General features: G+C 29.0%; 2 protein-coding genes across 2 annotated transcripts; both read left to right on the top strand.

The window, feature by feature from the left end:
• Positions 1–2,039: 2,039 nt before the first annotated feature.
• LOC129911200 (sepiapterin reductase-like) lies at positions 2,040–3,099 on the top strand. The gene has a single exon (XM_055988920.1). The coding sequence runs from the start codon at positions 2,176–2,178 to the stop codon at positions 2,959–2,961; it is 786 nt and encodes a 261-aa protein (XP_055844895.1). The 5' UTR covers positions 2,040–2,175; the 3' UTR covers positions 2,962–3,099.
• Positions 3,100–9,713: 6,614 nt separating this feature from the next.
• On the top strand, positions 9,714–10,875 carry LOC129911201 (sepiapterin reductase). The gene has a single exon (XM_055988921.1). The coding sequence runs from the start codon at positions 9,944–9,946 to the stop codon at positions 10,718–10,720; it is 777 nt and encodes a 258-aa protein (XP_055844896.1). The 5' UTR covers positions 9,714–9,943; the 3' UTR covers positions 10,721–10,875.
• Positions 10,876–13,820: the final 2,945 nt, after the last annotated feature.

The following is a 13,820-nucleotide window of genomic DNA, read 5'->3' as shown; positions in this document are numbered from 1 at the left end:
AATTGTGTGGCGCTAGAAACTATAGGTGTCACTTCTATATATAATTATTCAATGCTAAAACAAAGTTTCAAAAAATATTTCGAAAAAATTAATCTATAAAAAAAAAATTAATACTAATTTTGAAAGTTCAAAAATTTGGTTTTTTGAAAATGTTGCCAAACTTAAATTACAAAAATTTATTATGAATCCTAAACTTACCCTAAAGAACCTATATCGCAAATAATACAACACTTCATTATCCACCACTTTTCTTCTCTATTGAACAAGATAACATAAAAAAAACTTATATATGTACACACATACGTAAATGGAATGGTAGCCGTATTAAGTATTCAAGTACTAACATGATAAAAAAAAATATACAAGAGTCATTTGTCACATCTAATATGGTTACCAACCGTTTAGTTCAAAAACTTATTAATATTCATATTTTTGCTCTTTATTATTCATGGTTTTTGAATGTAATATTGAAACATATTTTTGTAATTAGTCAGTCAATTTCTTTAAAAAGCATGTAATTCTAACAAAAAACCAAACTCGACTTGGATGCCATATAGTCAGAACTGAACACGACACTACCAGTTTTTAAATAAATACAAAATCGTCAAAATAGGTTAACCCAGTCGAAAGTTCTGAGGTTACAAAAATACAATCGAATTGTTAACATCCTCTTATTTAGAAATCGGTTCATAAGAAGTTACTAGTACATACCATCAATTTGGATTTACAACACAAAAATTATGAATAAAGGTTTTTTTGCTTTTTAATCTAAATAAAATTTGGCGTGATCCTTCCACCAGTCCTTTTCCCCAAATTCCCTCCCCTGCACTTCAATTTTTAAGATGACGTTATACTTAGAGTATAACTAGCGCACAGTCAAAACACTTCCAACGATATCTCACTTTTCAAATTATTTTAAGTAGTTAAGAAGTTATGAGGGAACAGATGAACATACATTCCCACATACGCACGCTTCTCCGCCCAAAGCCATGTAAAAAGTATCTTAATACAGAATTTACCAAACATTATCTTTATTTTGACCCTAAAATCTATCTTTTCTGGTCTTTAGCATAACGAAGGGCCTTCTGAAGAATGTTTTTTTGCTCACCCGATGACAAAGCCAAAAAGAAGGTTATGTGTTCGACCGTATACTTTATAAATGTTCATCTGAACTATCATAGCTTCTTAACGACAAATTGTAATTGAACAAATTATGTAACGTTGCAAGCGTCCTGCTTGTCCGCTGGTTAAGAAATACATGACAATACTTAAAATTAAATTTGGTGGCCTCTAGATACATGCAAAAATTACGTTTGTTCTTTTTTATAAAGATTGTTTTCAAAAATTAAAAACTTTAAAAAATGGATCGATTTGGTGTGTGTTTTTTTATGGCCTAGTTTAGCCTTTTAGGCAATGGAAAAAACGACACGCAGTTGTCAACAAGAGTAAAAGCTTATTTCAGCTGATAGAGTTTAGACAAAGTATATTAGTGGTTTTATTTCTTGATCTGCATGTTTGGAACGATCTTTGTTGAATGTCAATATTTGAAAATCGTTCCTTGGATAGCTTTAGTAACAATAAATTTTATGTAAAATTGTTAAATATATTTTGTAAAGACAAGAAAATACCCTTAATTTTGTATGAGACTTAAAAAAAAAAAAACTGAAATCTTAATTTTGTAATCACTAATTTTAAGAGGAAATATCTCGACTTTCCCATGACCGAATTTAAAGATATTTCAATCATACAACAAGCTCAATGTCATTTTTCATTTGATATCAAACTTGTTTGTTTACTCTTTCAGACAAGGCTTAAAAGTAAAAAAGTAAAATGGGTATTGCTTTTTGTTTTAATTTACTCAGACTTAACTTAAACATGTTTTTAACTTTCTTAAACTTAAAAACTTATCAACTTCACTTTAAAACTTAGTTTGTTTTTTGGTGGCAACCATGATCATATTGTGAAATATATGCATTAACACCGCAATGATAAAGAAAATCTCTTTAAAGTTGTTTATCGAAGTTATCGAAAAATATCACCTTCAGTCATTTGATCACATTGCACTGTAGAACTTTGATTGAACCAAGTCATACCATTTTGTAATTTGTGCGTTCCATAAATTATTTTAAATACATATTTTTTGTTTTTCGTAAAAAAAAAAGTAAAATTATTAAAATGGATTTAGAAAAAAAGACAATTTTCATCATTTCTGGAGCTTCAAAAGGCATCGGAAAAACAATGGCAGTCGAATGTTGTCGATTATTTAAGCCCAATAGTTTGGCAATTTTATTTGCGCGTTCCAGAGAAGGTCTAGAACAAACACGCAAAGAAATTCAAGCTGTAAATGAGACCATAACCGTAAAAATCTATTCCATGGACTTGGAAGAGGCTACATGTACAGACTATCATTTGATAATGGCCGATGCCTTGACTGGCTTCAAAGTAAAAGATTTTGAGCGCGCATTTGTCATACATAATGTTGGTTCTGTAGGAGATGTTTCGAAAACTGCCAAAGATCTATCTGATGTTGATGATTGGAAGAAGTATTTTCATTTAAATGTCTTTGGATTATGTGTTCTAACTGCTGTGTTCATGACATGCTTTAAAGATATTGAAAAACTTGTTGTCAATATTACTTCTGGGACCGCTGTTAAACCATACAACACAATGGCACAGTATTGTTCTGGGAAAGCTACTCGAGAAATGTTCTTTAAAGTTTTGGCTACCGAAGAAAAGGATACTACTGTGTTGAATTATTCACCAGGTCCTGTTGATACAGATTTCATTTCGAACTTTCAAAAGGAATCAAAGAACGAGGAGTTGAATAAACAGTTTGAAAAAATGAAACAAGAAAAGACAATTTTGACTCCTGAGCTAACTACTAAAAAGTTTTTGCAAGTCCTGAAAGAGTTCAAATTCAAGTCTGGTGATCGCGTTGATTATTTTGATGAAATTCATTAATTAATTACTTACAAATGATAATTATCAAATAATAGAAAATTGAACAAATGGAAAAAATCTTATTGTCAAAAGTATTGTATTTTTGTGTAGTCATTCAGTTTGTCTAATAAAATGCCATTAATGTAGTAACAAGTATAACCCTATTTCTTTTTTTGGTAGACATTTTGTTTTAATTTTACAGCTTTGATCTTTTTTTGGCGCTGTTATGATCTCGATGTTGAGGGGATCATAAATCTTTTGAATGTTTAGACTCATGTTGAACTTGGAAGCTATCGATTTTTAAGAATTCACTAGATTGTTTTTGGATCTTTCCACCAAATGGTTCTAAAATTTCTCGCAAATGACAGCCAATTTCTATATGAAAATTAAATTCTCAAGGTTTAAGTAGCCTTAACATAAGACATCAAAAAATTATTCCATCTCAAAATAAAATAAAGCTTGAAACAATGCATGACTTTAAGGAAAATCTGCCACTTAATTGCTAAGAAATGCTTAGAAACCGGCTTCTGAAATATCACGATCCACGATACTATTATTCTTGAAGACCTTAGTTGTAAAAAAAGTTTCGAAAACCAATTATACTGCTAAATTTATACTGCTGTACGGATGCAGCACTTGGAAAGTTACACCTATTGCAGTAAAGAAGCTGCAAACGTTCGTAAAAGATGTCTCCGAAACATCTTAAGGATGTTCTAGCACATTAAAAGAAGAATTTCTTAGAAGAGCGGATTTGCCACTCACTTTAAAAAGTCAACGACTGCATTGCAAATCAAGCAATGCAGTGAAACCTGTTCAGGTGCTCACTCAAGACAGCAAAAAACCCAAAAAACCAAGATGCTTATTTCGGAGATCAGTCGAGTAAAAGTCACTGGGTACATCTCCGGAAACCGTCCACGACGGAGTGCAGTGCTATGCCCCCTAGATTGGAATTGAACCCGCAAAAGCACCTTAAATGTTTGTATCTTATTGGCCATGTACCAAATTAGTCTTATGATCTTTAAATCTTATTCTAAGTTTTTGTTTGGGAAGTTATTGGCAATGTCGCAGTTATCTTTCTCGTATTTTCACACAGTTTTTGTTGGAGCTCAACGTTTGAAGAACCGAGTAAGCATTTGTCCCTTGTTTTCGCTAGCTTAGATGCATAATGTAATGATTAAATGAGTTAAATTTTTAAGTTACCTATTATTTTTTTGTGTCCATACGTTAATACGAATTTTTACATGACATGTGGCAAGTATAGCATGCTGGATGTGGATAGTGAGATCTACCTAGTATATTTCATGTTGCATTATGCATGCGGCATGTTGCAAGTGGCATGGGACAATGTTACGACATGTCACATGTGGTATGTCGTATGTGCCTATTCGTAAGTGGAAGACGGAAAATGGGAGTTAAAAGGAAAAGGTATTCGACCAATTAACACGTAAGAATCTTTGCTACCAGATAATAAAGTTATCGATAAACTGTGTCGAAGCGTCAACATGAGTTTTAAAGCTTCTAAAAATTCGAAGCTTCTTAAAAAAATTAAATCAAATGTTTTTCCCACGTTTTTTCGTTTAACCAATGTTTCCAAATGCTTGAATTCGATGTCCTAAAATTTAAAATTAAGATATTAGATAAAAAAAGTATCTTTGACTAATGAAAACAAAGAAAGATTACATAAAAACCAAAGAACGGTTAAATATTTGTAGAAGGATTTTAATTGGCTATTTGCCATAATAAGTAAAATGGCTTCTTATTTTCATGTGATAGCTGGCCAATCAGACCTTCTAACCCACATATATATTTTGAACTTTGTTTGATATTTCGTGCATTGAATGCAAGAGAAAATGTTATTTATTAAGCAGTGCTGTCAAGTTTTTTTTAGTTAAGCCCGGATTGTTAAAAAAAAATAAAATGCACGACTGGGGTCGCACGTACTTGCTCTTGCAGTTCAAAGCACTTTTATGTTAGTCTACTTGTAGATTTTAAAAGCTGGATCTAAATTTAAAAAAAATTGATATTGGGGAAGAGCCGACATTATTAGGGCAAAATTTTGTTAAATGAAAAAATTTTTTTTTTGTTATTTGACTTTTTTGAGAAAAATAAAAATGCAGTTTTAATGCCACTGCTTTAAATATTACGTATACAAAGTTTAATCAAAATCGTTAGAGCCGTTTTCGAGAAATTCGTAATATCGTATTTTTTTGTATGGGAGGTATACGTTCTAAACGAGATATAAAAAAAACAAAAAAAAACCAACTTTCAGAATTCCATAAAAATCATCTATACCAAATTTGAAGAAAATCCATCCACCCGTTTAGGCTGTGGAAATGTGTACAGATGAACGCACAGACGCACGGACGGAATTGCGGGACCCACTTTTTCGGAATTCTCCATCATCGTAATGTTGGTTTTGATTAAAATCTCAATTTTTTTTTCGACACGAAACCAATACTTGCCCTATAGAGCAAGTAAAAAACAGAACTGATGCTTTTAAGAGACTTATCAGAACATTAACCTATTATAAAAATCAAACTACCGAATTCCTTCACCGATTGAAATGGGATAAAAAATTGTGCTTATTAGATTTGCATTATGTACATGTACAATACATATATTTATGTTTTTCCAAAAAACTTTTGATTTTTCGCAAAATTGAAGTGTTTTAAGTTAGCAACAAATTAAAAAAATTTAAATTAAAAATTGAATTCAATACCACAATTTTTTGAGCAAGCTTACAGAACACCCTCGTCCACATTGTCGTTCAAATAAATATGTACCTACTCCTTAAGTATAACAAATGATGGGTAAATAAACATATTTTTTTCTTAATTATGTAAAGATTTTGAAAAACAGACCAAACGACTTGGCAGACTGGAAGTATAGGCAATGAATGAATGAAAATTTAGATTGATTTTGACGAAGTAAGAATTAAATACAAAAGTATAGATATTATTATAAAAATAAAATCTTAACTTACAAGCAAATAATAAATGAAATCTCCCCTAATGGATTTTCTAATTTCCATACAATAGTGATTTTTTCACAATATCTTTATTATGAATATTCAAAGTACAATGCATAGGCTGGCAAAAAATGTACTCATATTTAAAATGCCATTACAGAGTTATTTTATAATAGTCTGTGTGAAATAAAACTTCTATCGATTTTTAATTGCATCAAAACAGACAGTAAGAAAATTTTAAAGAACTCAGATACTTGAAAATGGTTTTCAACAGAATGAATTTTGAACTACATTTTCATATAATAGTGGAGTAACTAAAGCTCAAAAATTGGCAATATTATTAGCTTAGATTTTGATGATCTTTTTTTTCAAACGTCGGTAATTAAAAACACTTTAAAGTCTATAGATTAAAAATTGCCGTTTTGATTTTTTAAATTTTATTGAAGATTTTTGTGAACAAAAAAATTTTTTTTTTCAAAAATTTTTCTTAAATTTCATAAATTAATTGATGCCAAAAGATTGTCTAGGAAATTCAAGGAAAAAAATATATGGGAGTGAGGGACAATCTTTCATCGTTCAACAATAGATGCAATTTTCTTATTAATTGACTTCAAACACAAAAAAAAATATTTGAACACAACGGCAACACCTACAATATTTAAATGTACATTTTTTAAAAGCTAGAAGCTTAGTCATATTTGTAAAATTAAAATTAAGTTAATTGAATTAAGGGCTTTTGAAAGAATGGTAACTCAACTCAGATTTTGAAAAAAAAAAAAAAAAATTATTGAACAAATTTTAACATGTGGTTTTTAAAACTTTTTCGTAATATAAAATGCATTTTTTTTCAATTTTTTTTTACCACATTTATTATGATTTGAAATTATAAAAGGAAATGTCAATATGTATTACGGTTTATGAAAAAAATTAAAAAGTATTTCATTTTCGAAGAACTTTTTTGAATAGAAGTTTTGGAAAAAAATTTAACTTATTTTTTTTTTTAAGTTCAACTTCTAAATATAATATTATTTTTTATTAATTTAATAACCCTTATTGTTGAAAGCTAAATAGCAAAAATTTAAAGTTCTTATTTACCAAAGTCTTTGAGAAAATCAATTATTTTTATGCAAAAATTCAGTTTTTATCAAAAAAACCCATTGAAAATTTTAAACTGTAATATATATTACCTTTTCCTCTTCGGAATTCAACTGATAATATTTATGGCCAAAATTTTTTTAAAAATAAATTCATATTTTATTACAAAAAGTTTGGAAAAAAGTCATTTAAAATTTTTTTTTTTAACATTTTTTTTTAAATTCTGAGTTTGATTACCATTTTTTCAAAAACTCTTCATTAAATTTAGTGGATTTAAATTTAAGAGATAAGAATGAGCTTCTGGCTTTTTAAAAATGTAATTTAAAATATTGTAGGTGTTGCCGTTGTTTTCAAAATATTTTTTTTTGTGTTTGAAGTCAGATTGTGAGAAAATTGCATTTATCGCTTAAACGATGGAAGATTGCCCCTTACTCCTTTATACTTTTTTTCCTTAAATTACCTAGAGAATGTTTTGTTATCAATTGTTTTATGAAATTTAAGCAAAAAAAATGGTTTTGTTCAAAAAAAATTTAATTTTAATTTTAAAAAACAATACGGCAACATCGGTAATTTTTAATCTATCGACTTTAAAGTATTTTTAATAACCTACGTTTGAAAAAAAATCGTCAAAATCAGAGCTGTTCGGCCGGGTTCCCTAATAATTTGCTTTAGTTACTCTACTATAAGTTGTTTTCTTTTTTTTTAATATTGTAATCACAATATTTCCTCTGTAATAGTAATTTTTATAAACAAAATTTTTTTAAACTTCATTTTATACAATACAAATTTTCTGATGTTAAAATAAAACGGGTATTTTAGCATTTGCTATAATAGGAACCTCTTTGCAGTCGTATATTTTATTCTTTTCATAGTACAAATAGTTTTACTTGAGTACAAATCTTAACTATAATGTAAATAATTTGCTAAACTCTATTATAGATGACATCTATGAATAAATTTAACCTATTGGACTAGTTCTTGCAACGATGATCTCAAATAAAAACGATGTTTTGAAAGCCTAAAGTAGTAAAGTACTTTACGCTTAAAAGAATTTTTTTCTGTATTCTCTTACTCCTATACGATTACGTTGTTTGAATTTGTATGGGGTTTTCGACTCGCGTCAGCAATGACATAAGTTTGTGGGGCTTTTAAAACAAGATTACAAGTTTTCTACAACAAGTTGTTTTTAAAACGAAAACAAATTCTTGTAGGAAAAAAAAAATAAAAATTTGTACTCAATTTTTGTTGTCATCAAACACTAAACTCGTATAGTTTAGTATAAGCATACAAGATACAGCACCTTTTATAGCAGAGGCTTGTTGAATCTCAAATTTTCTATTTCACAACAAGCTTGTTATGACCTATAAGTAAACATTTACATACATCAAAAGTAAAAAGGGAAATGACCAAGTATACGCCCGAGTGTCCCTATTTGGATTTTTGATCAATTTCAAATTTTTAAAGGTTGTTTGTAGAAAGGCATAAATTCAAAATAAAATGATTAAACAATTTTTCGATAACAAAATCACCGTTCCAATTTTTTAAAAGTAGACGGACCATATTCAAAAAGATTGTTCTCAAGCAACAAAAATTCATCGTTAATAAATTTTATATACACAACCAATATTTTTACATCGAATGATGAATAATTTTTTTCATATATGTCTAAAGGATGGGAAGCTTTCAAACTTCTAAGTCCACTTAATTGTAAGCTATTTTTACTGGTTTAAAAACATTAAAGTTTTATTTAATCGTTTTTTTCCAATAAAAAAAAAAAAATAGTGTTTTATTTGAAACAATGCAAAACAGCATAGGTGCAATATTTAATTTGAAAATTCTTAAAATTATTACTTTTATGAACTGAACGCCTTATCTTACAAAAATAGATCCTATTTTGTCCACTTTTTTTTTTTTTTTTTTTTTTTGATGGCCTCTTTTTAACTTATGCAATCCGGATACAATTTTTTAATTTTTAGCCATGTTTTTTTTTTTGCAGAGAAAATCATTTTCAGTTGACTCTCTGCCTAGTAAATAGACAATGTCAGTTATGCACTATTATTTTTACATTTAAAATAAAATTATGCTAGCTTTTGTAATTACTTAGTCAACATCATAATTACGCCAAAAAAATGAATTTTATTAATATTATATGGCTTTTTCAACCTCTGCCTTTCAGCCCCCACCCCCTTTCTCATCGTAGATACTTTAATAAAAAGATGAAAAGAAAAAAAAAAGAAAATCGTTTGTTTTTGGAAGAAAAATAAGCTTTAAAAAAAAAAAGTAAGTATACGCCCTAGTGTACCTTTCTTTATTTTTGATCAAATTCAATTTATTTTTTTAAAAGATAGGAGAAACCGATAAATTTCGTTTTTGTCACCAATATTTTTGTAAAGTAAATTGGCTCAATGGTATGGCGAAATGTTTGAAATTCGATTTGTATGAATCAAACCTTCCCCTCACAAAAAAGTTCAACTTTTGATTAAACCAAAAAACTTACAATTTTTTTTATTTAAATCAAATTTTTACATACGGCAACACTACCTATCAACCAAAACAGCAGTAGAACAACTCAAAAAACAAGTGGTCGTGGTGTTTTTTTTTTTTTTCTTGAGTGAATCTCTGTGAATTATTTATTAGAAAGAGACTCTCGTACAATCTCATTTCGTGTTAATAAAAAAAAAAAAAAACCCAAAGGTAACTAAACGGAATTTGCGAGAATTCGTTGACTCAGACACTCAATCCAGTGAGACAAGAACTTGTACTTAACTGTGTGTATAATTCATTTCAAATGGTGTTGTGTTTGTCCAACCAGTAAGTTGAACTTTTACTTTCTCATTTTTAACTTGAGTTACACGGACGTTGCCTTCGTCGTTGCAGTATTGTCGGACAATCGATATTTCGTCACAAAATAAAAAAATAAAACTTATCATCATTAGAACAATGGATCTTAATCAAAAAACTATCTTTATCCTTACTGGAGCATCTAAGGGTATTGGCAAAACTTTAGCTATCGAATGTTGTCGTCTATTTAAGCCAGAAAGTTTGGCAATTTTATTTGCCCGTTCAGCTTCAGGTCTGGAAGAGACCCGGAATGAGATAATTGCTGTAAATAGTGACATCACAGTCAAAGTGTTTCCATTAGACTTGGGTGAGATTTCATCTGAAGAATATCACGATACATTAACTAATGCCTTGGATGGAGTTGGAGTTAATGATTTTGAAAGAGCATTTATTGTTCATAATGTGGGTTCGGTTGGAGATGTAACGAAATCGGCAAAGGAACTTGGTGACATTGAAAATTGGAAAAAGTATTTCCATTTGAATGTTTTCGGAGTTTGCGCATTGAATACTGAATTTATGAGGCGATTCGAAGATATTCCAAAGTTAGTGGTGAATATAACTTCAAAAGTTGGCATTGAACCTTTTCCAAGTATGGCAGAATATGGAGCTGGTAAGGCAGCTCGAGAAATGTACTTTAGAGTTTTGGCTCTGGAAGAGAAAGACACAACTGTGTTAAATTATTCACCAGGTCCAGTTGATACTGACATGACAATAATCGTACAAGAGGAATCTATGAGTGAAGAATTGAGAGAAGGATTCCGAAGTTCGAGGGAACAAAAAACAATATTAACCACTCAACTAACTACTGCTAAATGTTTGGCAGTTTTAAAGGAGTTCAAGTTCAAATCTGGGGACCATGTTGATTATTATGATTAAATTGTTAATTATTATTTAAATTAATTACTTTTATTAGGTTATAAAAAAAAGTCTCAAAAATATTTTTAATTTTATTCCCATGGTGCTGTTAGATTTAAGTTATATTTTTTTTTGTTTGATTATTTTTGAAATAAATACGTTCCTTTATTTTGTTTTATTAAAAAAAAAATTATTTAATTTCATGCGATAACAAACATCATCTAAATTCTTATCTGGAGCAAAAACATCTCAAAGTAATTATAATAATAATTTAGGTACATACTTAAAAAGTTGTATGTAATAAAAATTTTGCATTAAAAAATAAAATTCAGTGTGATGCGTGAAGTTAACATGAGTGTTCATTGTACAAGTAGGTACATAACTTCGTATAAGGTCAGATAAAAATTGCTTTTATAGCTTATTTATTGGGTGTTTTTGTTTTGTTTCACTTCTTTTTATTTTTGTTTTTATTTATATAAAAGGAAATAGGAATACGCAAATCTATTGATGCTAATATTGGTACCAAATTTCTATTTATGAGTCGGATGAATGATTTGATTGAGAATTTGTAATCTAACAAATAGAATAGAGCGTCTTTGATAAGCGGCTTCGATAAGCCATAAAACTTAAGTGTTAATTATATTGAACAACATGCCGCATAAAATATTTTGTTATTTGTGTAAAATGTATATTCATTCAAGTAGAACCAATTAAAATTTAGAGTACGCGTCATTAAATGGTATAAGAATGATGAAATCGGAAGAGAAACTTTGGTGGGATCTTCTTTGGAGATTGTTTGAATTTAATCTGGTTTAATCTGGACTGGTTTTAAGGTTGATGACACAAATTTTAGCTTTTTTTGCATGCTTCAAGTTATCAATAAATAATTTTTTTTTAATGAAGGATATCAATTAATAACTCCGAACTTCGCAGATATAACAGTCGAATAGACTTGAAAATTTAAACGAACTTAACCATGTTAGTGGATTTATTATATGATATGCATAAACACAAAGTTTTATTTAACAAGGATAAAACAATCTCCGTTTTAACGAGCGTTTTTATTATGAGTTTGCAGTAAGAATTAACTTCTGGGAAGAACTCTGAGGGCTAGTAAATAATTGATTACAGTTATTTAAGCAAATAACAGGCATTACCTCCTTTTTAAAACGGATTCAGCTTTCAGCAATGTGAAGTTTTGCTGTATAGAAAATAACCAGCCAAAAGGCAGTAATGAAGTCCATTTTACTTACGATCGTGTTTATCAGTGTGTTGAAACTTGAATAGTCTACAAGGACCAGAACTTTATACATATGTTAAACATATTAACTGATTTTATCGTTTGTTAAGCAACACTTGAACTTTTCTTAAGCAAAACAAATAAAAAAAAAAAAATGTTACGAATACGCCACGTTGACCGTTTAAATTTTAACTTTCGTTCATTAAGCCAAAAACTCGTTTATATGTGAATTTTGTAGGTAGTTTTTTAGACTCTCTCAAAGTAAAAAAATGGTGTTTAAAAATTGTCTATAGTGTACCCCAATGGATAGGAGCATTGTGTATTTTTGATGTAGGTATACTCTTAAGGGTTTTTTGGTAGTAAGTTAGCAACTGTTATAAAAATATGGGTTGACAGATGAAAAACAGGTATTACTTTTTTCAGAGACGTCAGATTGCCTTGATTTTTTGGAATCAGCATCAAAAAATACCTTGATATCATGTATCATATGTGTATATAATATCATCGTCTATTTTTGTCAATTTTGAAAAGCCCCATTTCGCGCTTCAAAAATCGCGACTTGCGGACATGAGATTTTTCTAAACTTTTGGGGTATGTTATAGAATGCCAAAACGAAGGTATTGAGCAAAAAAAATTCTATTAGCATTTCTTTCCGAGGTTAAACCCTTATTTGACTGGATTAATTTTAAAATGTTTAAATCATAAAAGAAACATTTCTTTTAATAATGAAATAAAATGTACAACTGGGTCGCACGTATTTGTTCTTGCTTAGAAAATTAAAGTTTTTATGTAAAATTTATGAAAAAAATATGTTTAAGTTAATAAGAAATTTAATAAAACTGAAAAAAATTATATAAAAACTAGCTGACCCGGCGGACTTCGTTCCACCTTTTCTAGTATTTATTTCCAATTTTTGAATCTCCAGTGTGTGAAGTTTCCAATACCAACAGAAATAGGGTCTCAATAACAAATGGAAAATATGTGTTTGCTAATTCTCAGAGCAACCCGATATGCACACAAAACTTCATACAAAACTTCATAAATGGTAAGAGTGGTCCAACAAAACAAAAAAGATTATCAAAATTGAGTCGTGCTATTGCCTGAGTCAGGTTATACCCTTCCTATAATATTGCATTTGTTTGCATCTTATTTTCATAGTAATAAAAAAAATTATATTTATTAAACACGTATACGTTTTAAACAAAATATAATTTATTTGACATAAAAATGATAAAACATTTAATATTTTTCGACAGAAAAAAAACAAAACAACATAAAAAATGTATCACAATAGTAAAACACTATATTTTTTAACAAAAAATTGCAATTGAAAAACATTGGTTGATCTTAGAATGTTTAAAAATTTGAAGTTATATGTATTTTTCAGTAGTGAATCATAGCAAAATTTAAAAAAAATGTTTTTCCATGAATTAAAAAAAAAATATTATGTTGTACCACCCTAACCATTTACATGTATGAAAAATAGATGTTGGCCGATTCTCAGACCTACCCGATATGCGTACAAAATTTCATAAAAATCGGTCCAGCCGTTTCGGAGGAGTTTGGTAATAAACACTGCGACACGAGAATTTTATATATATATTAGATTGATTTTAAAATAATTAATTTGAAAAAAAAAATATTTTATTATAAATAAAACCATCATTTTTGGTTCTAAAAACATAATTTAACAAAACTCATAACTACCAATCAGAACATCAAGATAGATACAGACTGACAGACAAGTCCTTAACTCTTCCAATAGTACCAATATATCGCAAGTTAAAAGTGAGAACTTTTACAAGCTTTGAAGAACGTTTGAGATTACTACCTTCTCAAAGACGCAAAGACATTGAAGCATTTTCGACTCCAAAATGCCTC

This window comes from Episyrphus balteatus, chromosome 2 (genome assembly GCF_945859705.1).
Source record: "Episyrphus balteatus chromosome 2, idEpiBalt1.1, whole genome shotgun sequence".
NCBI lineage: Eukaryota > Metazoa > Arthropoda > Insecta > Diptera > Syrphidae > Episyrphus > Episyrphus balteatus.
The sequence above is the reverse complement of the archived record's forward strand: the minus strand, read 5'-3'. Positions and strand labels throughout refer to the sequence as shown.